General features: G+C 37.7%; 4 protein-coding genes across 4 annotated transcripts; 1 reads left to right on the top strand and 3 right to left on the bottom strand.

Annotated features, from left to right (window-relative positions):
- Nucleotides 1-2,227: 2,227 nt before the first annotated feature.
- Nucleotides 2,228-4,117, bottom strand: LOC118437220 (RCC1 and BTB domain-containing protein 1-like). Its single transcript, XM_035856102.1, has 6 exons — nucleotides 3,968-4,117; nucleotides 3,061-3,417; nucleotides 2,868-2,992; nucleotides 2,702-2,808; nucleotides 2,465-2,595; nucleotides 2,228-2,389 (listed from the first exon to the last, which is right to left on the bottom strand). The coding sequence occupies exons 2-6, from the start codon at nucleotides 3,130-3,132 to the stop codon at nucleotides 2,246-2,248; spliced, it is 579 nt and encodes a 192-aa protein (XP_035711995.1). The 5' UTR covers nucleotides 3,133-3,417; nucleotides 3,968-4,117; the 3' UTR covers nucleotides 2,228-2,245.
- Nucleotides 4,118-7,514: 3,397 nt separating this feature from the next.
- LOC118437272 lies at nucleotides 7,515-9,425 on the bottom strand. Its single transcript, XM_035856193.1, has 6 exons — nucleotides 8,821-9,425; nucleotides 8,518-8,745; nucleotides 8,237-8,425; nucleotides 7,982-8,175; nucleotides 7,742-7,901; nucleotides 7,515-7,660 (listed from the first exon to the last, which is right to left on the bottom strand). The coding sequence occupies exons 1-6, from the start codon at nucleotides 9,050-9,052 to the stop codon at nucleotides 7,515-7,517; spliced, it is 1,149 nt and encodes a 382-aa protein (XP_035712086.1). The 5' UTR covers nucleotides 9,053-9,425.
- A 1,552-nt stretch (nucleotides 9,426-10,977) lies between these two features.
- Nucleotides 10,978-13,815, top strand: LOC110855490 (RCC1 and BTB domain-containing protein 2). Its single transcript, XM_022103897.2, has 9 exons — nucleotides 10,978-11,032; nucleotides 11,116-11,376; nucleotides 11,466-11,863; nucleotides 11,927-11,995; nucleotides 12,508-12,867; nucleotides 12,936-13,063; nucleotides 13,134-13,240; nucleotides 13,334-13,464; nucleotides 13,546-13,815. Exons 2-9 carry the CDS (start codon nucleotides 11,133-11,135, stop codon nucleotides 13,570-13,572), a joined length of 1,464 nt encoding a protein of 487 aa, XP_021959589.1. The 5' UTR covers nucleotides 10,978-11,032; nucleotides 11,116-11,132; the 3' UTR covers nucleotides 13,573-13,815.
- A 1,308-nt stretch (nucleotides 13,816-15,123) lies between these two features.
- On the bottom strand, nucleotides 15,124-16,507 carry LOC110855373. Its single transcript, XM_022103801.2, has 4 exons — nucleotides 16,367-16,507; nucleotides 16,197-16,245; nucleotides 16,034-16,105; nucleotides 15,124-15,955 (listed from the first exon to the last, which is right to left on the bottom strand). Exons 2-4 carry the CDS (start codon nucleotides 16,233-16,235, stop codon nucleotides 15,488-15,490), a joined length of 579 nt encoding a protein of 192 aa, XP_021959493.1. The 5' UTR covers nucleotides 16,236-16,245; nucleotides 16,367-16,507; the 3' UTR covers nucleotides 15,124-15,487.
- Between the last annotated feature and the right edge of the window lie 5,964 nt (nucleotides 16,508-22,471).

Raw genomic sequence — 22,471 nt, 5'->3', positions numbered from 1 at the left:
AAGTATTGGCATTATAAATTAAATAGATCTATAACTTACACTAGTTGGTTGCTGCATCGACAGGATACGAATTAAAATTTAGCAAATTTAACGGAGAGGTGAATATCAAACTACAGCCCTTACTCTTCACGTCCTCTCCCCGGGAATGGCCTTGGCGAGGAAATTACACCACAGTCATCTCCTCTTACAATTTTACTTGCATATTTACGCACCGTGGTTGCCGTTTTGTAGGTGGTACAGGTATAGTTGTTTGTTGGACTGGATGAGAAATGAAAATTACTTGCACATACTTCAATTTGAATTCTAAACAGTGAAGGGACACAAATTAGATTGGCTTATCTTAAATGGATTTAAGAGTTTGAATAAACTTTGCACTTGTGATGAAATTCCATCTTGTATGGAACTTCAATTAGCCGTCAACTGAGGAATTGACCGTCTACAGAAACTTAAAATAGTTTTTAATTTTTACTTAACCATGTATTAGTTAATTTTTGGATTTTTAGGAAATTTGACATTTTTAAGGAATTTGAGATTTCTTTACAACTTGAGATTAGTGGGGAACTTTGAGATTTTTGTGAAATTTGAGATTTATGCAAGAAATTAGGATTTATGTACATGCAAATGATATGAGAAATTCAATCACGCGTGAATATTCTCAAAATTTCATGCTGATCCGAGCACTTAAATATCATCCTTGATTAACAATGAAGTTACGTATGGTTTAAAGAAATTAATTTCATTTGCCTCAGAATCTGATAAAAGAGGTTTTCAGAGGTTTGATAACAACAAGAACCACGTAAGCCTAACAAGGGAAACTTCTGAGGTGCCCGTCGTGTCCAGGATACCCACCATGTTTTTTTAGAATCTACTAGGACCCTTGATGAGGGATCCATTCATATTTACGGCTAAACTTAAATTTGGCGCCGATATGAGATGCCCCTTCCAATGAAATACCAATATCTGACTGGAAGAGGAAACATAGAAAAGTAGTTGAAAAGTAGGACTGCCAATGAGTTCGAGTCAACTCATTTGACTCATTGAGTTAGTGAGTTGAGTTTGAGTCGAGAGTATAACTCGACTCACTTTGAAATGAGTGAGTTGAAAAATAATGAGTTTGAGTTGAGTTATGGAAAATGAGGATTTTTTTAATGCCAGTTTGTTCATTTCGAGATTTTCACCTTGATGAAAGTAAGCTACTAAATCTCTAGTCAGCGATTTGTGATAAAATTATTCACATTTTTCGATTTTTCACACTTGAAATCTCGTGAATCACTTTCTCTCAAATATTTCAAGATTGGATTTGCTGGGTGGGTTGAAATCAAAAATGGAAAAATGTTCAATTGTCAAAAAATTTTGAATGAAAAATTACACTGTAAAATACACATACTAAGCTCTCCATATCCATCGTCATCGTATATCGATTTGTTGATTAGCTTATCGAAATGAACACTGACAATTTTGACAATTTTGTATTTGTAGCTTTTAGTCTTCTGTAGGAAATCATGAAAATTGTAACTGGTGACTACCAATATCGTTCTCAACGGAAATTTTATTTAAAAATCATACGTTTAACGAGATTTTTAACCACTTTTGAACGTATTTATTTAAATAAATATTTTACTCTAAAAAAGGCGAGTCGATATGAGTTGAGTTTGAGTCGTTAACATTTGAGTTGAGTCGAGTTTGAGTTGAGACTAATTTGAGTCGAGTTGAGTTTGAGTCGGTAATTTTTCTTATTGAGTTGAGTTGAGTTAACCCTCAACTCAGCTCAACTCAACTCATTGGCAGTCCTATTGAAAAGTAGTTAAGGCGTTGTTCGTCAACAATACCATCCGAGAAAGTAGTTAACAAGTTTGTTTCAACTACTTTAGAAAAGGAGTTGAATCTTAACTACAACTACTTTTTGCTAAAAATTGTAGTTAACTACTAACTAACACCACTGCATGGATACCTATCTTACGCATATTGCACCAGATTCCACATGAAATAATTTTACATCACCTAAGAAATCTGCAGATTTGTAATTTGTAAAGATATAGTGGAATTTTGTATGTGGGGTCGAAAGTGAATGGTGTGAAGCTAATAATGCTATGATATTTTCTTAGTTTCAAAAATTTCAAAACCTTTACAGGGCTAATTAATTAGTAAACGTTATTAATTGATTGTCAACTCCTTAATCATCTTGGAAAATAATATAAATAAATAATGATTTTTATTATTTTGGTCATTACTCAAAGCCCAACCTTCATGACGGCTCAGGTCGCGCCATCAACACTTTTCTGAAGGCTTCCTGTCCAATCATCTCAATCAGCTCTTGAGGCCACAATTGACCTACGTTGAGATGGGTGCAATTCTCCACAATAAATCTTGTCACCTTCCCCTTCAAAATCTGAAACAATACGTACAAACTCCATTAGACGTGGGCTCATCAAAAAAGTAAAATAAGTGAAATAACTTGAAATACCATAGCATTCACGGCGGGAGCGCGTCGAGCGAGGAAGAATGCATTTTCCGTGTTAATCCCGCGGATCAGAATCTTCTCACAGTCTCGCGCAACGTTGGTGGCGCAATAAGAGTCCGCTAACTTCATGAGGTCTATGTAATAAGTAAATTCATAGGAAAGGATTAGAAATTAACTAAAATCATACAATTTAAATCAGCCCAGGCAAAATTCTTATTCCGAAATTCGAATACACCTTACCAAAAATGTTTTCGTACTCATCCTCCGAAAAGTTGACCTTGTCGTGGTACAAGTAGAAGAGGAAGGCTTCGAAAGTAACGTATTCAGTGTTCTCGATCTTAATCACGCTGTAAATCATTTTCAGTTCAGTGATAAGATGACATCATTTTTTAAGGTAGGAACTCACGATCCTTCAGTTTCCTTCCATTCGTTGCTAAACATTTTTGCGAAGTAATCACTTCTTGATTTCAGAATTAATTTGTGGGCCGTGATGGTTTTCTCCTCCACGGAAAATGTAACGTCGACATCGTTCTGTAAAGCAAATGAAACGTTACAAACTTTTAAATACATATTTACTCGTCCTCAAAATTTCAAGTAACCTTGGTTCTCCACAAGTTGGCAATTTCCTGACCCAACGTGCCCTTCCCGATTGGCCTAATTCGACTTGGCATCCCAATCGTGCGGTGGCTTTTTTGACAAAGCTCGGCAAAATATTCGTCCACCGAAGCCAATTTTGAAGATGAGAACTTGCCAGTGGTCAAATTTCGGGCGACGTGGGTGCCATCCTTCCCCTCGGCGACCAAAACGTTTTCCGTCCAACAGGTTGCGATGTCTTGGACGTTGTTTTTGAACCTTGGTGCCGCCTCCCATACTGCACTGTCTTCGGACACCGTTCTACAAAAGTAAAGAGTTCTTTCCGCAGATAAGGCGAGAGTGCACGATTTTGCCGCGGTTATCTGCATAAAGAATTAAATTACTTTAAACGTTGCTACGTATGAATTAACCTCTTAACGACGAAATACACATATTAGTGTAATATTTTATTTTCCGTTGAATGTGTACGGCAGAAATTATCTTGACACCAAAATTTCTCAAAAATAAGAAGATTTCTTTTATATTTTGTAAAAAAAAACTCGATGGTAAAAAAATGGATTTTTAAAAATATATTTTTCACAAATTTTGGAATTTTCCCTATACCGACCAATGTTCAAAAGTGGATTTTTCGTGTTTTTCGTTAAAAACTGAAAGATTTAAAAATGACTGTCATTAAATGTCAAATTGTTCAGGGACATTATTATCATTAAAAATTTTATTTGGTTGCTGTCAGGTGTAATTATGAAATTATTAACATCGTACCGAAGAGAAATTTTATTAAAAAATCAGTAGTGTCATAGAGGTTAAAGGGAACTACTAACTAACTATAAGAGTCAATCAATCAATCAGTGCGACTGGATTCAATTTCACGACGTAAAAAATGATTCATTAAAAAATACAGATTTCTTTTACCTTTTTAATCGGGGTGTCACATATGTAAGACCTTCTAATATAATCGGTACCATCCCAAGTAACATTTTGGCCTTGGCCTTTCTTAGGGCCGCCACGGCCATCCGAACTCGGGCGAGTTCCGGGGTTGGCCGCGGCTCAAGTAAGGATTTGTGCCCCCCTGCCGGTCGTGGCCACCAGTAGTGAGCCGAAACTCATCAGTGCATTTAACCCATAAGTGGCCCATGTGTGGGGCAGACTTGGCATGCATACGCGTGCCCATGAATACCCCTTCTGTGGCCCATGTTCGTAATTTTGTTCCCTTGCCGGCCCCCATCCAAATAAACGCCGTAATGAGAATTTTTATTTTTTGAATGATTTATATTTTATTCAATTAAGCTATGAACTAGGGTTGCCGCGGGTAACGGGTCGGGTACCCGTTACCCGCATACCCGCACGATTCTTGCGGGTACCCGTTTTCTGCGGGTAGCGAGAACTACCCGCACGGGTAACGGGTAGTTCTGTTTTTATTTAATTCTCGACATATATCAGTTCACAAAGAAAGCTAGCAGCAAGTTAGTCCATTTACCAACAAAAGCGTCAATTTATTATTTATCTATTTCAAACTTTGCTATTTTCCAGCAACTAGGGTTTATAGCGTGCGTGTCTTTTCGGAAGCCACGGAAGCCTATGGCAGCCTGATATGCTTTTCACGTCCCTAAAATGAAATTATTGTTTCTCAAGTAAAATTTGCCTGCTCTAAAATCTGAGTAACAATTTGACTTGTATTTATTTATGTATTTATTTGTATTTATTTTGTATTTATTTATTTGTGTAAGACTGACGAGATTTTAATTTGTTCGTTGAAGATGAAAAACCTGAATCCGATTGAAGGCTAAAATTTTATTTGTAGATATTTTTAAAATGAAAACTTAAATTTAAATCAAATTCCAAAAAAAATCAAACTAAAAGTTGAACCTTTCTTCAAGCTACACCAAGATTATCTAGAGAGTATATTAAAAAGTCAAGCCAAAAATTAGGAATCACATGATACTTTCCGTTGAATGTCCACTTTAAAGAAAAATATTGGAGGCAAAGTTCGATTTTTAAGTAAATGTTCAGCATCTTATTCCTCCACTGGACGAAAATCATGGTGGACTTTGAACTCTGATCCAAATAGTTTCCTACGGGCTATTCAAGGGAAAGATTAGTGATAATTCCTAATTTTTAACTTGATTTTTTGATATCATTCGTTAAGAAATCCCGATGTAGTTTGAAAAACGTTCCATTGCAAGTCAAAAAGTTTGGTTTCAGAACAACTGCGGATATTCCCATAGCAATTTACGGCATTCGTTACTTGCGCAGCATTATCTGAAATTACATATCAACCCAAATGAGCCAATTAATTAAATGGAATTTATTCTTAAGGCTGGTTAGGTTTTAAGTCAATTTTCATTACGGGTAGCGGGTAACGGGTACCCGTGCGGGTACGGGTAGTTGTGCTGCGGGTAGCGGGTCGGGTAACGGGTAGCATTTTCGCTACCCGCGGCAACCCTACTATGAACTAGAGGAACAACAACAAATGTGTCACTACAATAAGGTAACATTAGACATTTTCTCGCAATGTGGCTCAAATTATAACAATATACATGTTTTGATAGTTTACTGCATAAATAAATCCTAAAAACTGTACTGTCACAAGGGAAATCATTTATGCCCGATTTTTCAGTAAACTTTCTTACATACACACGTTTTTTAGAATTTGTAAATTCACTAATCAAGACAATATCCCCAGACTGTGTCAAAAAGCAATTATTTCCTGTATTACTGTTAGCGTAACCAATATCTGGAATAATTATTGATTTACGGTGTTTAGCTGCGATTCTTTTCTGGTTAAACAGACCAACACTGTTAGTTTCAGAGAGCCGTAAAGCTATTTGTTCAAGCTTTCTATTTCTACCACGAGTCATTCGCTTGAAAGTTTGCATTTCATTCTCAAACCGGAATGCGGAAATATTATCCAAGGATCCGAATTTTCTATAATCATCCGCCAAATGAATAAGACTATGAATATTATATACAAGAAATTTTCTGCTGTACAAAGTAATAAAATCATGAACAAACGCCCTCAAAAGATTTTCAGCATATCTTACACCTTCATTAGAAGAATTTTTAGAAAGAAGAATGTGCATGGCAGCACAAAATTTTAAGAAATGTTGATATCTTGGGGCACTGAGACGATTTTTTAAAACAACAATTCCAGTGTATAGCAGTAACTGTCTATATTCTGTGGCTTTCCAGTGGTCAATTTCCCTAACCGATCTTGGCTTTCTTGCAAATTCATGAGAAATATATGGGGTTAGAGACTTAAGATGTTCAGATAATTGAAATATCTGGCTTGCAGACAGTCTGTCTACTAAATCACCTTTAATCCAAATGTACATGAGCTTCCGCATGACACCCAGGCAACACATATGCATGTAATCAAGAGGAAATTGTGACACAATTCCTAATTTGAGGGAGGTCAGAGGGGATATTGCTGTAAAGTGTGGGCTTGTCAGATCTGTGTCAATTCGTTTAGAGGCATTTAACTCTGAAAAAATTACTTTCCTAAATTCTTTATCGTACCTTCCCTTATCAGTACACCGTTCACACCCATTGTAGCCATTAAATTGACAACATGACTTAAGAAAACTTCTTGCCGGAGCGTCATCAATTATTGCCCTAATTCGTACGACGTATTTGATTTCATTAAACAAAATTCCAGAATCTTCTAACTCTACCATTTCTGAAACAAAATCCTTTAGGTACAAGTTCAATAACTCAGGCTTTTGTTTTCCACCAAAAAGTCCAATAGAGAATGGTTTTTGACAAATAGATTGATCAATGGAACATAAAATAGGCCAAATTTGAGTGTTACTACATCCTGAGAGGGGAGACCGTCAATTCCGATACAAATTGATATTAAGTTTATATGCGAACTAAGCCAGGAAAGTTTTTGTGTTTTTGGGAAAGACCTTCAGCTAATTTTCTAAGGATTCCAGCTTTTATTCCAAAATGGGTATAAAACCCGGTACCTATTGGGGTTTTAATAATTTCTTTGGGGGTTTTTAAAAGTGTGCGTGGGTCATGCGGGAGGTCAACAAATGGCTTCAGATTTCGAAAAATTTGGATGAGTTCTTTAAGAGCTACATGCGTAATGTTGTGTCGAACAGACCAACTGGCTAAGTTCGCTCTGATGTCATATTTCTCTTCATTGTCACTATCACTTGAGTTGGACTCACATTGTGAACACGGGCTCTCATTAATTTGAAAATAATTATCTCCATAAATACTGGCCACGCTAACAGAAGATCCCTGATTTTGATCTGAAATTATATTTTCTGCACTACTCGTAACTAAACTACTTTGTTGTTGATTACTTAAAATCCTATCTAAACTATTTGTACTTATTGGAGTGCTATTAAATCTAGAAGTATTTTTTACATCTAACTCATTAAGGATTGAAGAAACAGTAGCTGCAATTCTTCGACGCTTCGTTGTTTCTGAAAATCTGTCCATTTTTTAGCAGTTATTGTACCGTCTCGGCTTGATTATTTTTTCTACGCCTCTCTCTTCCTCCATCCCGGTCACTTGAATTATTAAACCATCGCATGACACATTGACGTATTTTCCGTTCGTGCGTGTTGCTGTAGTCGGAATAACATCGGATAGATTCTATAAAAATGACCATATTCTATTTGAAATCATTTTTCATTATGTTCGATAAAACGGAAACAATTTTGAAACACGTTTTACCAATCAAGATGTTGTAAAAGGGTGAAGCGCCAAAGTTTAATTTCCCGTTTGCACCTGTGAAATTGACCTGCTTCGATAATTCCGCTGTCATTATTCGCGCAAGAAGTCTTCTCGTAAGGTCATTCAAATCATTGCCTCCAATCAATTCCAAGTCTGTGACCTGAATTTATAAAATTTAGAATAACCAAAAGATTTTAATAATAATTAAAAATATAAAATAATTTGAAAATACAACCATACAATAATCTGTTTTGCTTCTTCAACTGATCCCAACCAAACTTCTAATTCAGACCAATCCTCTACAGTTTTCATAGGAATTTTAGAACATCTGGCTGGCACCACAGCGGTCTTGTTTTGTTGCAAAACTTGAGCTCGAATAATAGCAATATCGCTCTTCACCTCTTGAATTTCTCGAAGAATCACTTCCTTAAAATCTGGAATTATATCATTGCAATATTAAAAATTAGACATAATTATTGAAGATTTTACTTTTACCCTGAATTGTCTGAGTCAACTGTGCTAATAGACCATCATTAACAACCACGAAATTGTCAGAACAGATAATCTCAGAGTTATCTGCTACATTTGGCTCATTTAATTCAACGGTAGAAGATCCAGCAACATTTTGAGCAAGTGATGTGGAGGGGATAATAATTTGATCATTATTATTGCTCGGAGGATCGACTGGAATGAACAACGTCAGAAAATAACTTAATTAACTTAAAAATTGAAAATTGGAATTTGAAAATTGAAATTATAGTGGTGTAACAAATTACCAAAAATCGACGTAGGCGGTTCAAGTGAGGAGCAAAAATTTATTGCCAAAATGGATGACGACGATGATGATGAACTATTATCCCTTTCTGATGGCAAGTCCCGTGTTGATTTTAATTGATTTTTAGCACCCCGTGTTTTTTTCTTCCCCTTATTAAGATCTTCACTTGTATCCAGCGAGTTTTTTGTCTCCGCTAAAATGGCCTTACTTCTGGCAGTCTTAAAGTCGGCTGAAATAATTTATTAGTTATTATTTCAAGTATAAATTCAAATTCAATTTTCAATTTACAAGGTGACGAGCTTACAACATAATTTCAAGATCTTGATGTTATTGTAGGTTATCCATTGATTTTCGGGACTTGACTGAACTTTACGTAGTTTATCAAGTTGAGGTCCGGCTATATTTGGCCAGCGACACACCCTACTTTCCTCGTTGACCCAAGATCGAGGGACGGCTTCGACGTAAATTAATTTGTCCTTATCATCGACAAACTCAACGACACAAAATGGAAATGCCTCTAAGTTAAAAGTCGACATGTTAAAAATCAGAGCACGTTTATATATGTTCACGTGATCACGAGTGGAACACGACTGGAAAAACGGAGAATGCCGGAACTGCTAGACAGAAGAAAGCACGGCAGCCGTGTAACCTTATTTGGGCCATCGTTCGGCCGAACGGACTTGGCCCATGCCCGTCAAGCTTGATTTGGGCCACAATCATAAGATGCCTGGCGAGGGGTTACTTGGGGTTTGGTTAAATGCCAAATGTGGGCCACGCCAATATTCCATCAACTCAGAATTAGAATTGAACCGATGCTGGCCCATCCACGTTTTGTTACTTTTTTGACGTGGCCGAAGGTGAGCCACATAGCCGGACCCGGGCCAAGTCAATGCCAAGGCACAAATGTTACTTGGGATATTTCCATTCAAAAACCTGTAATGAAATATTAACATTTAGTTTTCGAAAAATGTCAAAATTTCGAACCTTCTCGGCCTTACCTTTCCATCCTCACTTAACGCGAAGCTGATCCCTCTAACCCCGCACACGACGGAGATAAGCTCCTCGTAGCCAAATGCTGGAGTTGAAATTAAAGGGTGCGGGTTTCTGTCCATGCCCGTACCCCGCGGACCCCAATGGTACACATCTGCCCCTGCAGTTAACACCACGACGAAACCTGCTTCAAGGTCGGACAGGGCGACTTGCACTATTTTGTCACCCCTTGCATGGCGCACGGTTTGTGGGCGACCAATAAAGTTTGGATCCGTGGCCACATTTGAAACAGGGTAGCGATCTATCTGGTCTCTCAGATTATCAGGGATTTCTGCCCCAGGGATGAAATTATTGCACCAGGAGAAGAGTCGTCCGTCCTCCGTTAGTGCGAGGCTTATCGAGCCAGTCACAAATTCTAGATGAGAATAATAACAGTTTGCACTACTTTGTAACAAGAACCTGTGGCCTGAGGTGCTAGGCGCTGAGGCCAACGTCATTGAAATGTGAGCGAGCCGGGCTGCTGCAAATTCTATGTCAAGTTGAAATGGGGAACAGGAGGCACAAAATGCATAGAAATTCTGCAAAATTATGACTAATAATTTAATTATTAAATTATTACCTCACGTTAACTAAATAAGTATTTAAAATTATAATTAGAAGTAATTATTTAAAATAATTACTTGCAATCATGCATAATAATCAGAGCTGGGATAATCCTGATTAAGGATTATGGATTTTAATCCCGGATTATGGATTATTAATCCATAATCCCTAATCCGGCAATGAGAGTTTTTGTAGATTAATCCCAATCTATAATCCCGATTTTTCAGGAATTAGAATTAATCCGGGAATAATCCCATTTGATTTCATTAATCCATAATCGTGATTACGGATTACTAATCCTGATTAATCCCAATCATGATTACTAATCATGATTATTAATCCAGATTAATCCAAATCATGATTACTAATGATGATTACCTATTCATGATTAATTCTCAATCTGGATTACTCAGTTCAATTCCCAGTTCCATTTCATCCCACTGTGTAGCTTGAAGTCTCAAGTTCTCACAACTTTGTTCTGTCAGCTACCATTTGAAGAATCAACATGTTCTCGCTGCCTTGTGCTACATATATCAATTGAAACTGGCCTTTTAAATATTTTATGTGAAACCACATAGTTGAAGTTTTTGCGCTAGATATAGTGTAAAAATCATTAATCACCAAATTAATCCGGATTATTAATCCATAATCCATAATCCTGAAATTTCCAGAATTTATGGATTAATCCGGATTAATCCTGACATGAATTAATCTCACGAAAATAATTTAATCACAATCCACATTATTTTGTGGTTAATCCATAATCCTTAATCCACCCTAAAAAACCAATAATCACCCAGCTCTGATAATAATTTATTTTGCACGATTTATGTGCATTTTTTTTGTCTCATTTTCAACTTGGCATAGAGTTGCAGCAGCCCGGCTCACTCACATGCTGATCTGCCTTCGCATTTTTGCTGACGGTTAAAAATTTTAATTTATTTTTCATAATTAATAATTTATCTAATTACCCGTCTTAATGCTTATCACTTGCTCTATTGGATAGGTTGACTTCAAGCTAAAATGGAGCCATCTACCTCCTCCCGGTCCGTCATTCCTCAAGAAAATTTGAAGATTTGGAAAATATTCCGCGACGTGGGACCCGAAGGAGAAGAAATTTTAAAGTTGGCGAAATTAGCACACGTCGCCAATGAAAAGGAAGCCCTCGTCGTCACCACGGCGGACGAAACGTACTCTTTCCTCCGAGAAGACGACGGTGCGCACAAAATCACAAACATTCCAGAACTTTGCCGAGTCCAGGTGAAAGGTAAAGAAATATTCGAATTTCGAAAATACAAGTTCTCGTTATTTAAAGAAAATTACAAATGTGCAAACATGTTTTATAATTCATTTCAGAATTTGTGACTGGCTCGATAAGCCTCGCACTAACGGAGGACGGACGACTCTTATCCTGGTGCAATAATTTCACCTCAGGTGCAGAAATGCATCCAAATATTTATGAGCAGCTGGGTCGCTTCGTTGAAGTGGATGAGGCGACAGATCCTAACTTTATTGGTCGCCCAGGAACTGTGGCCGTCACACAGTGGGAGAAAGTAGTGCAGGTTGCGCTATCTGAACTTGAACAAGGTCGCGTCGTGGCGTTAACTGCGTATGGAGATGTCATTCAGTGGGGTGGCGACACCGACTCACCAGGGGGAAGGTTAATTCCAAATGAAGAATTTGACTGTGAAGAGCTTATCTGCGTCGTTTGCGGTTTTGACGGTGTGACCTTCGCGTTAAGTGTGGATGGAGAGGTAAAAAGTAAGAAGAATGTGCTGGGGATTTTTGGAGAACTAACTTTAATTAATTTTGTGCAGATATTTCAATGGGACTTGGATGTGGATTCGCCAACAAAATCTGACATATGTAACACTCCAGTTAAAAAGGTGATTGAAGAATTTGAATTTGCTACATTACTCTACTTTAAAGTGTAACACTTTAAAGTAACACTTTAAGTGTTACTTTTGAAGGGAGAGACCATTTTTCGATTCCTGTCTCCTTCATATACCTGTTCACTTTCATTCATTTGGCTGATTATGATCGTGAATGAAAATGAATTTCTTATCATTTTTTAATGAAAATGACTGACAAATTTGGTCAGTTCAGATAAACGAAAGGTTTTCTCTCTCGTTCATTTTTCACCCTATGCTTAGTGCATGAGGCGAAGTAAGAAATGAAGTCGGATGAAGTGAAATCAAATGAATTTGAAAGATAATGACTATAAATGTTAATGAAGATCTTCGGTCAGAAATTAGGATAACTGACCTTTGAATGACAAATATTTTTTTTTGAACCAGTAGAGTCCCCTTGCGTTACAAAGAATTTTGTTTTTCGAAATTATTTAAAATTCAATTAATTTACTGTACGTATTTTAATTTTTTCGTTTTTCTAATTCTAGATAGCGGCGACGAAGAAGTCGATCTGCGCGTTAACTGCGGAAGGAACGGTTTACATTTGCAGAACGGTATCTGAAGGGAATCCAGTATGGGAGGTGGCGCCACATTTCAAAAACAACGTGCAAGACATCGCAACCTGTTGGATGGAAAACGTTGCGGTCGTGGAGTTGAAGGATGGGACCCATGTCGCGTGGGATTCTACGACTGGGACGTCGTCATCTTTAAAATCTGGTTCCTCGTTAGGCCAACATTTTGCCGACCTTTGTCAAAAAAGCCACTGCACGATTGGGATGTCAAGTCCAATTAGGCCAGTCGAGAAGGGCACGTTGGGTCTGGAAATTTCCAACTTGTGGAGAACCAAGGTTACTTTAAATTTAGGGGGCTGCCAAATTTTCAAAAGTACGTAACGCACGTTTCATTTACTTTACAGGATGATACCGACGTGTCATTTTTCCTGGACGGTAAAACCATCACGGCGCACAAATTGATACTGAAATCGAGAAGTGATTATTTCGCGAAAATGTTTAGCAACGAGTGGAAGGAAACTATGGCAGGATCGTGAGTACATATTTTCAGAAATACTTTTCTCGAAAATTGTAATTATTTACTATATGTTTAAATTTAACAGCGTGATTGAGATCAAGGACACAAAACACGCCACGTTTGAAGCCTTCCTCTTCTACCTGTATCACGACAGGGTCAACTTTTCGGAGGATGAGTACGAAAGCATTTTTGGTAAGGTGTATTCGAATTTCGGAATGAGAATTTTGCCTGGGCTGATTTAAATTCTATGATTTTAGTTAATTTTCATATGAATTTACTTCTTAGAGCTCATGAAATTAGCGGATTCTTACGGCGCCACCAACGTTGCGCGAGACTGTGAGAAGATTCTGATCCGCGGGATTGACACGGAAAATGCGTTTTTTCTCGCTCGAAACGCTTCCTCTGCGAATGCTCTGGTATTTTACTTCATCGGATTTGCTTTATTATTTTAATGATTCCGTATCCTATCTAATTTTGAATTTTGTGCATTGTTTCAGATTTTAGAGGCGCAGGTGGTCCAATAAATTGTACGGTATGTATCCCATCTCAACTTAAAGAATATGTCGACCCAGCAGCTGATTGAGTTGATTGGTCAGGAAGCCTTCAACAAAGTGGCGATGGTGTTTGTTTGGCGTTTCGCCTCTTTTTAGGTGGCAATTGAGAGATGATTAAAATAAAGTAGAATCATGTATTATTTTACAACATGATTAAGAAGTTGATAATAAAGTAATGATTGTTACAGTTTAATAAAAATGAAAATAATAGTATAATGTCGCACAAATGACAATTACCTTTCACTCATGCACAATTGCACTACAATTTTTTACATTAAATGCTCGCAAAAAAAATATTTGTAAAATAGACAACTTCCTTATTGCTTTAATTGGAAGTTGTATTAGTATACCAGTTGTATAAGATAACAAGGAGCTTATCTGCGTCGTGTGCGGTGGTCGTGGTATAACATTTGCGTTAAGTATTAAGGGCGGAGAGGTAAGGGCAAGTTTTTTTTTAATCGGTAGGGATTTGTGGCAAACTAATTTAAAAATTATGTGTGAACCAGTTATTTCAATGGAAATTGGGGGAAATGTCGCCAACAAAATCGGACATATGTAGCACCCCAGTTAAAAAGGTAATTGAACAGCTTACAAAGAACTGATGTAAAGATTTAGCTTCGATTTTTCACTCACAGACCCCCGCCCCCCAATGTTCAACTTTCCTCACCATGCCAAAAAAAACTTCATTCAAAGTCCATGCATCCCTATTTATGAGTGAAAATTTTCGTTCACAATCTGTAATTTTCTTTCAAATTCATTTCACTTCATCTGACTTCATAACCATTTCTTATTTTCTTTACTTCGCCCCATGTATAATGCATAGGGTGAAAAATGAAATGAGTCGTGAGAGTGAGAAATCCTTTCATTCATTCATATGAAATGACGGAATCTTTCAGTCATTTTGATTCACTGGCATAATCAGTCAAATGAATGAAACTGAACAGGTATGTTCCTCACACTAACTAACTTGGCATTTAATTCTTTACGCAGATAGCGGCGACAAAGACGCGCATTTTCGCGTAAACTGCGGAGGCAGTGCTTGCAACGGGTCGGGTCCCAGGTGGGACCCGGACCCGAATTTAGAAACGGGTCTTCGGACCCGGTTCACCCGGGTCCCATAACTACTGATCTGATTGAAATTTCTAGACCCGGATCTGGACCCGGACCCGAACCCGGACCCGAGACCCGGGTCTTCCTTTCTCATATTACATCTAAGCTTCAAAGCTCCCTGCTTTGATTCCTTCAAGATATGCAGCAGTACTAGGTAGTTCTAAAGTGTGCACGAAAACTGAAGGAGGATTGTACTCCATGGCCCCATTTCCGCCACATCCCCTCAAAAGCATTACATCCGCTAGAACTGCCGCATTTAAACTTTTACCAAAAATTCAATTTTCGCTCCCTTTTAGTAATTTTCCTAATTTTCGTGATCGTGCATTATTGTTTTATCACATCCAAATTGAAGTAATTTTTTTTATAAAAAACTATTTTCTAATTTAAGTTAGAATTATCGGATCGTATGGATGACATTTTTAAGTTGATTTATTCACGAGCTTTCAGGGTTCAACTGCCCCCTTCTTCAGGTGTAAAAGTGTACATGAAAAAATTTATAATTTCATGGAAGATAATATTTTCAAAATTAGATGAAGTTGTTGACATCAATGGGGTCGCTGGGTAACCGGGATAGTAGTTGGGCGTATAAGCGTTGGCGCTAGGGGCAGGAGTAGCGATGTCCAAATTGGGTTTATTTCCATACCTAAGTCCCGATTAATTTTGTTTCGTGTATTTCTGATTAACAATCCCTCCTTGAATTTCCTGTGGAAATATCGCTCTTCCCGATGAATGAGAGTTGCTGACTCTGTTTGAATCCTGTGATCAGGATTCTCTATTATATGTGTTGCAATCGTTTCGGTTTCGGTTGAAACACAATTTGCGGAAGATTCTGTGCTGAATTCTTCCTTGGGGTGACGGTTACCCGTAACTGGGTCAAATTTGGACAGCGATTCTCCAAAATGTCGTAAATCGGTGATAACGATGTTTTCGATTGGATGGAAACCTCCAAAATTTGGATGGTATGGGTAAACTTGTCGCAAACGTGGAGCAGCTTGAAGGCGAAGTAGCTGATCGTGGTGTCGGACTTGGCGCAGATGTGTTTCGCAAGTCGGGCATCTAGCGTGGAACAGAAGGCGAAAAAAGGACCGAGGTTAATGTCCTCGTCAGTTTCGTTACCTTCGCTGTGAAGGTTTAAGGCGAGTCTCGTATTTGGGAGGGAGAGGACCATGTCGTTCCAAAAGTGGGAGACGAGTCGACAAGTTTTCAACGGGGTGCCAGCTTGTTGCAGGATTTGCGTCAGAATCTGAAAATTTGAGAAATATCGAGTTGAAAAATATCGAAATCGTTTGAAAATTATGTATATGTACATATATATAATTACAATCGGATTATTTAATGGGATCTGTTCGACGCTTGTTTCACATGGAGATTCCATCGTTCCCGAGTTAAATTGCTGTAATAAATGGAAGAAATAGCCAAATTTAATTGTGTATTGGTAATGAATTAAAAAATGTATTTATGAAAAAATATGTATTTGCAATTACGACTGGTCCCATGTCTGTTTCCCCACGTGGAGATTCCATCGCAAAATTGCTATAATTAATAGGAAATAACAAAATTTTAGTGTTTACAAATTAAATTTTAGAGTTTAATGTTTCTGTAACAAATGATGTTAAACTTGCAAAGGATTAAAAATGTATGCAGTAAATATTACCTGACATGTTACCAATATTTGGAGTCGATTTACAATTTAATTTCCGCTGTTCTTCAATTTAATCCAAATGAAGAGAAATCCAATGAAAGAAATTCGTAGGGAGGAAACGTTTCCTGAATCAAAATTAATTTACCGCTCGAGTCGAGTCAACTCGACTGAAAATCCGGGTCTTTGTTTCTTCATGAAAACTTGGCTCATATTTTGTGGCATTTTGTATTTTGTAAGATTCTGCTTTTTTAAGATTTCAAAATTAAATCCAAATGTGTTAACAATTTAAGGCAGGCACGCACATGTAAAATCAAATAATCAAAAACCATAAATTGTGGTGTGTCGATATTGTCATGTAATCATCTTTAGAATTAAAATTTCGATTTTCATTTAAATATGAGGTTGATTTTACTAGAAAAAAGTCCACTTATTAAAAAAGTTGCCTAACCGGTTTCACCACTCAGTTAAATTTTAACTTTATGAACGTCAATATTTCATTAGTTTCATGAACGATACCAAATACAAATTTAAGCAGTGGATTCTATCCGACTTAGGATAAGACGTGTATCAATTTTAACAGGGTTTGGACACGTAATACGAATAGGTTAATAATTTTGACCTGCGACACCTCAGTGACCGTGTTGAAAAAAATTGAACGGGAAGAAACAATCTGATTGTATTCATTTTAGCGTATGAAACACTTATTTCACCCTTTGTCAATTTTATTATAAGTCAGGGGAGTGTTGCAAAATTACCGGTGGGTGTAACCCCGTCAATATATACATATTTCTCTTTACGGGAACCAAACAAATGCGCTCCAAAAAAAATTTACCGACCACACCCCCTGTGGGGGGACTTAGCTCCCCAGGGGGTGTGGTTCTGGAAAAAATATATTTTCGGAATCAGCAACTCATGCTGACTCTAAATCAAAAATTTTGCGGATTTAGAAATATTTTTGGCCGAGATATAGCGGTTAATGTCATCCAAAACACGTAGTTTGGGGCTACTTTGAGTGGGTGTAACGAGTATTCGCGCAGCTACCCTGCCAAGTTATTGATGGTTTCTGATAGCCATTAGAGGGCACTACAAGGTCCAGCAAAAAAGTCCGTCGGGAACCTGAGCCATTAGTACTTATAGCATTACCAACTTTCCAAAAACGGTGCTTCGCACTTTTAGAACAAAGAGGGTTTTTTAAGTTATTTGAGAGTTGATCAGCCATAAAATATTATTTTAAAGTTAAACAAGCACTGAAAAGTCCAAACTTTTCAAAATCTCACATTTCCCCAAAAATTTTCAAAATCGCCTTTACCAATGTTACATTCCCGCAAAATACTTTTTTTAAACGTAGTTAACCTTAAATTAATTTTATACGTGGCAGTATTACAACCATAAAATTTTCCTGTACATAACTTGCCGCGAAGGAATTAGCAAGTGGAAAACTTTGTCAACACGTTACATATTTGTTTTTGTGGCATAACTGCAATTTTAAAGCCATTTGTTTAAGTAAGGGGGCAACAAATCATTACAGCAGCAACATGAACACAGATATCATGAATAAGCTCAAAAATATCAAAATTGTCACAAATCTAACTATACCAAAAAAAACTTTTGAAACTGGTTTTTGAACGCATTCTAACCGGGGAATTATGTTGGAGACATTTATGGAAAAGAATAAATTGGCCACCAAATTTTTAAAACAGTCACGATCAAACTTTTATGTCTCGAAAAAGCGCACATGAAATGACAGGTATTTGTAGCAGCAAAATATACCGCACCAAAAGCCCATAAAAACGTAGCTTCACCCATTGATGTCAGAAGAATTGATGAATTAATTCTCTATATATGTAATACTGAATATCGAAAAATTCAACTTCACCCCATCCATATTATTTTATCTCATTCCACCCCTGCCATTGATTTTACTTTATCTCACTTCACCCGAGCCATCGATATCAAATTATCTCATTTCATCCCAACCGCGTCCACAACAGAGTGGGAATACTTAATTTCACTGTATTTGATCTACAGATTCAAGTTATGTAAAAATCTCATTTTCCCCCAAACACACCTCCTGGAGCTGGGGGTGTGGCACAACTAGGGAACATGTGATTTCACTCTATATATTTCATCTGTAGATTAAATTTCAGTAAAAATCTCATTATGCCCCGACCACACATCATGGACAGGGGGGGAGGGGGATGCATAAACTCGCATGCATAAATTGTGTTCAAATTTTCATTTAATGTTCACGAATTAGAATTTCATTTAAGTTTGGAATCGATTTCAAAAGAAAAACTTTAAGAGTTGAAAAAATGTCGACTAACCAGTTTGACCATTGAATTAAACTATTTTAACTTTATGAAGTTTGTACATACGTCAATATTTCCGTTAGTTTTCACACACATAATATTTGAACGATACTAATTAAGCAGTCGATACTTTTCTACTTTGCATTCAAACTTATTACCCACTTGAAAACAGAATTTTACACATTTCTTAGCCTGCTTTGAAACTATATAGCTTACAATGGAGGTCTCCGAACGTATGCTCACATATTTGGATTAAACTAGCGCCAATCGATCACAAATATAATTAGTATGAAATTTGCAAATGGAACTATCTGCCAATGCGCAAGTTTGGTGGAGATATTTGCATAAAAAGATGAGCAAACGCACCCCCAAGGCTGGCAAATTTTTCATTTTCCAAATTTGCTGCGCAATATACCCACTTTGTATGCAAGTACCTCCGCCAAACCTGCGCATTGGCAGATAGTTCCATTTGCAAATTTCATACTAATTATATTTGTGATCGATTGACGCTAATTTGGTCCAACTCTGTGAGCATACGTTGGGAGACCTCCATTGTTAGTTTAAGTCTTTTAAAATGTTATGAGATTTGATGGCGACAAAAAATAAACAGGCTGAAGTGAAACATTTATCTGCACAAGGTTTATTAACAAGAAATGCAAATTTTGTACCCGTGTATGTAAAGGTTTAAAACTTTGGTGTAAAGATTTTCCGATAAATGAAGGACATCATGGGAGTCATCAGTCATCGCTAATTAAATAGTGCAAAAAAATCAATCCCCTCCACGACACGTCTTTCCTCCTTGAAACATCTTAAACTTGGCCATCTCCATTTCGTTGGACGCCATGAAATCCAAGATTTGCCTCCGAGATTCTTCACCAAACTGGAAAATTAAAATAAATTGTTAATCACCAATTAATTAAATCATATCTGCAAATATGTATGTATACTCACGTAAAGAAAGGAAATTGTGACCTCGTCCATTTCATGCATTTCCATGAGTAGATTTTCAAACAAGTTCATCTCGTCCGGGGTCAAGTCGTAACTCGGGTAATACATGCACCTCATCAGACTAATTTCCAAGGTTTTCAATCTTCCTGAAATTTCAATTGACAAAAAAAATTGTAAGGTAATTTTGAAGAAGAATTACGATTACAATCTATTACTAATACTATCACAAATTTTGAACCATGTACATATGTGTAGTGAACTCATTTATAATGCAAATATTTATATGTAAATCTATGCATCTTCTGCAGAAGCGTAGGGATGTGACGCGTCATTGACAGTTTGACATGTCAGAAACGTCATACATGTAAAATGTCATGTCAGACATGTAAAATTTGTGACAAATCTGATAAGTTCAAATTCTCATAAATGCCCAATTTGTCCGTCATATTTGTCATAAATGTCAGTCACATTCGAATTGTGACAAATATGACATATATCGGCTTGAAATAGACAAGCACCATCCTTTGGTCGAGGGGACAATGTCCCCATCAATCATCTGCCCATGTTATACAAACCCCGCCCTCACCTATCCTACAATGTTAACGCCCCAAGTTTTCTATCGATGCTACAGAATTTACAATTCCGATACCTTAAATTTAAACTGACCTCTGTACAAATCCCTGTTATCCAGGAGATCCCTAATGACCCCCTCAACATTCCTCGGATACATGGACACGCCCAACTTCAACCGTTTCAACCCTCCCCACTCCTTACACGCGGCAAGAACAGCGCCCAGCTCTGTCTCACGTCTCCCCCAAGGAGGCCCCCGAGCCACACCGACCCAGTTGTACGAGACGTTTTTCCCCTCGTATAACGAATCCACCTTCAATTCAGCCACGTTCGGAAACACGGCCCCCAATCCGTCCAACAGGGCGACATCGTACACCCCGATAAGCACCAAATTCGTCACGTTGGCCACAATCTGCCCCGAATTTCGGAGATCTTGCAAAATTTCATCCACGCTTTTCGACCCTTCGAACGCTTCCCCAAGCTCCATCCGGGTCAGAGAAGGCATTCCGCGGGCGATATTCTTGAAGAGGTCGTCGCACCGAAAAACGTCGACCATCAGGTTCTGAAACGTTTTTAATTTAGGCAGTTTTCGTCCCGGCAGTTCGAAACCGAGCGGCTTGTCAATTAGCGTCATGATCCCGTTTCCAAGACGCAGAGTGATCAGCTGGTCGCCCACTTGCGCCAAGAGGTTCGACATGTCGGCGGTTTCCGGTAGGTGAAAATCATCTTGTCCAATCGTTAAGGATTCGAGATGATTGGAAGGTGCGAAATCTGGACAAAATCCTAACGGAATAGTGACCCGTTTTAAATTTGGCGCAGCATTAATAATCAGCTGAATAAGACACTGAATCTCCACGTTCAGTTTGGCATTGATGGCGAACGTGGTCAAATTTGGCTTCGGGTGGAGCGGATGGAACAGAACTTCGGGAAGATTGTACCTGTTCAAAAATTCAGTTTTTATTCAAAAGTAGATTTCTGAATATTTTCATTCACGGTCAGTCATTTTCATTCAAATTCATTTCAATTCACTTTATCTGCCTTCATTTCTTACTTCTCCCCATGTATTAAGCATTTAATGAAAAATTAAAGGAGTGAAAAATCCTTTCATTCACAGTCATTCATCTGAAATGACGGAGTCGGTCAGTCATTTTCATTCATACGAGAGGAAATTCATTTTCACTCAAACGACCGGAAATTCATTTTCATTCAAACGACAGGAAATTCATTAACTATCATCATTCAAATGAATGAAAGTGAACAGGTACCTCGGCGATGTCGTGCCTGGTTCGACTTTAATTCGCAACTGAGCCAAATTTGGACAGCAATCCTTCAAAATGTGATAAATCGATGGTAAACATTCTTCCGAATGGACGGAGACGTCTAAAATCTGGACCCGTTCGTTAAACTTGTCGCAAACGTGGAGCAGCCTGGAGGCAAAAAGGTTGATCGTGGAGTCCGATGAAGACGAGCACGTGGCGCAGATACGTCTCGCGAGGCGCTCATCTAATGTTAAAAAGAGCGCGAGAAACGGACCCGGGTCAATGACCACGTCGTCATCATCGTCGCTGTCGAAATTTTCCTCCGCGACAGGATTTTTGCTGGTCAGATTTAACGCGAGTCTCGTACTTGGCAGGGAGAGAACCATGTCGTTCCAAAAGTGGGAAATGAGTCGACAAGTTTTCAAAGGGGTGCCGGTCTGTTGTAGGATTTGCGTCAAAATCTAGAAATTTGAGAAATATTTAAAATTCAGGTTTGAAATTGTTTTGAAATTTAGAAAATTATCTAGGATTACAATAGGATTATTTAGCGCGATCTGTTCCACGTTTGTTTCCCATTGCGGAGATTCCATCGTCATCGGTTTAAACACCTGTAATCATACATAGTTTGTCTTTGTGTTGCCGTACCGCACCAAAGGTTTTTTGGAACGGTAATGGAAACGTAAAACGTCAAAATTATTGAACGTAAAAATCTCGAACTTCCCGTACCGCACCAAAATCTACGGTGCGCTACGGGTTTTTCGCACCGTGGCGTTGATGCGCCATACGGTACGGAACTTGCTAATTTGTGGTACGGTCTGTACCAAAAACTACTAATTGTAAGTATGCGGAGGAAGTAGCAAACTTTAAATAAATTAAATAATTCAACAGTTTTAATGTAATATAATAGTGCAATATTTACTAGTTGAAAACTAGTAAAATTCATGTAAAAAATATTCCTTGACAGTCTTACCTATCTTCGGAATCGATTTACAATTTTATATTCAAGTTTAATTAAATTTAATCCTCCTTAT

The sequence above is a fragment of the Folsomia candida genome, unplaced genomic scaffold (assembly GCF_002217175.1).
Source record: "Folsomia candida strain VU population unplaced genomic scaffold, ASM221717v1 Fcan01_Sc012, whole genome shotgun sequence".
NCBI classification, from domain to species: domain Eukaryota; kingdom Metazoa; phylum Arthropoda; class Collembola; order Entomobryomorpha; family Isotomidae; genus Folsomia; species Folsomia candida.
This window is presented reverse-complemented; position numbering and strand designations above follow the sequence as displayed.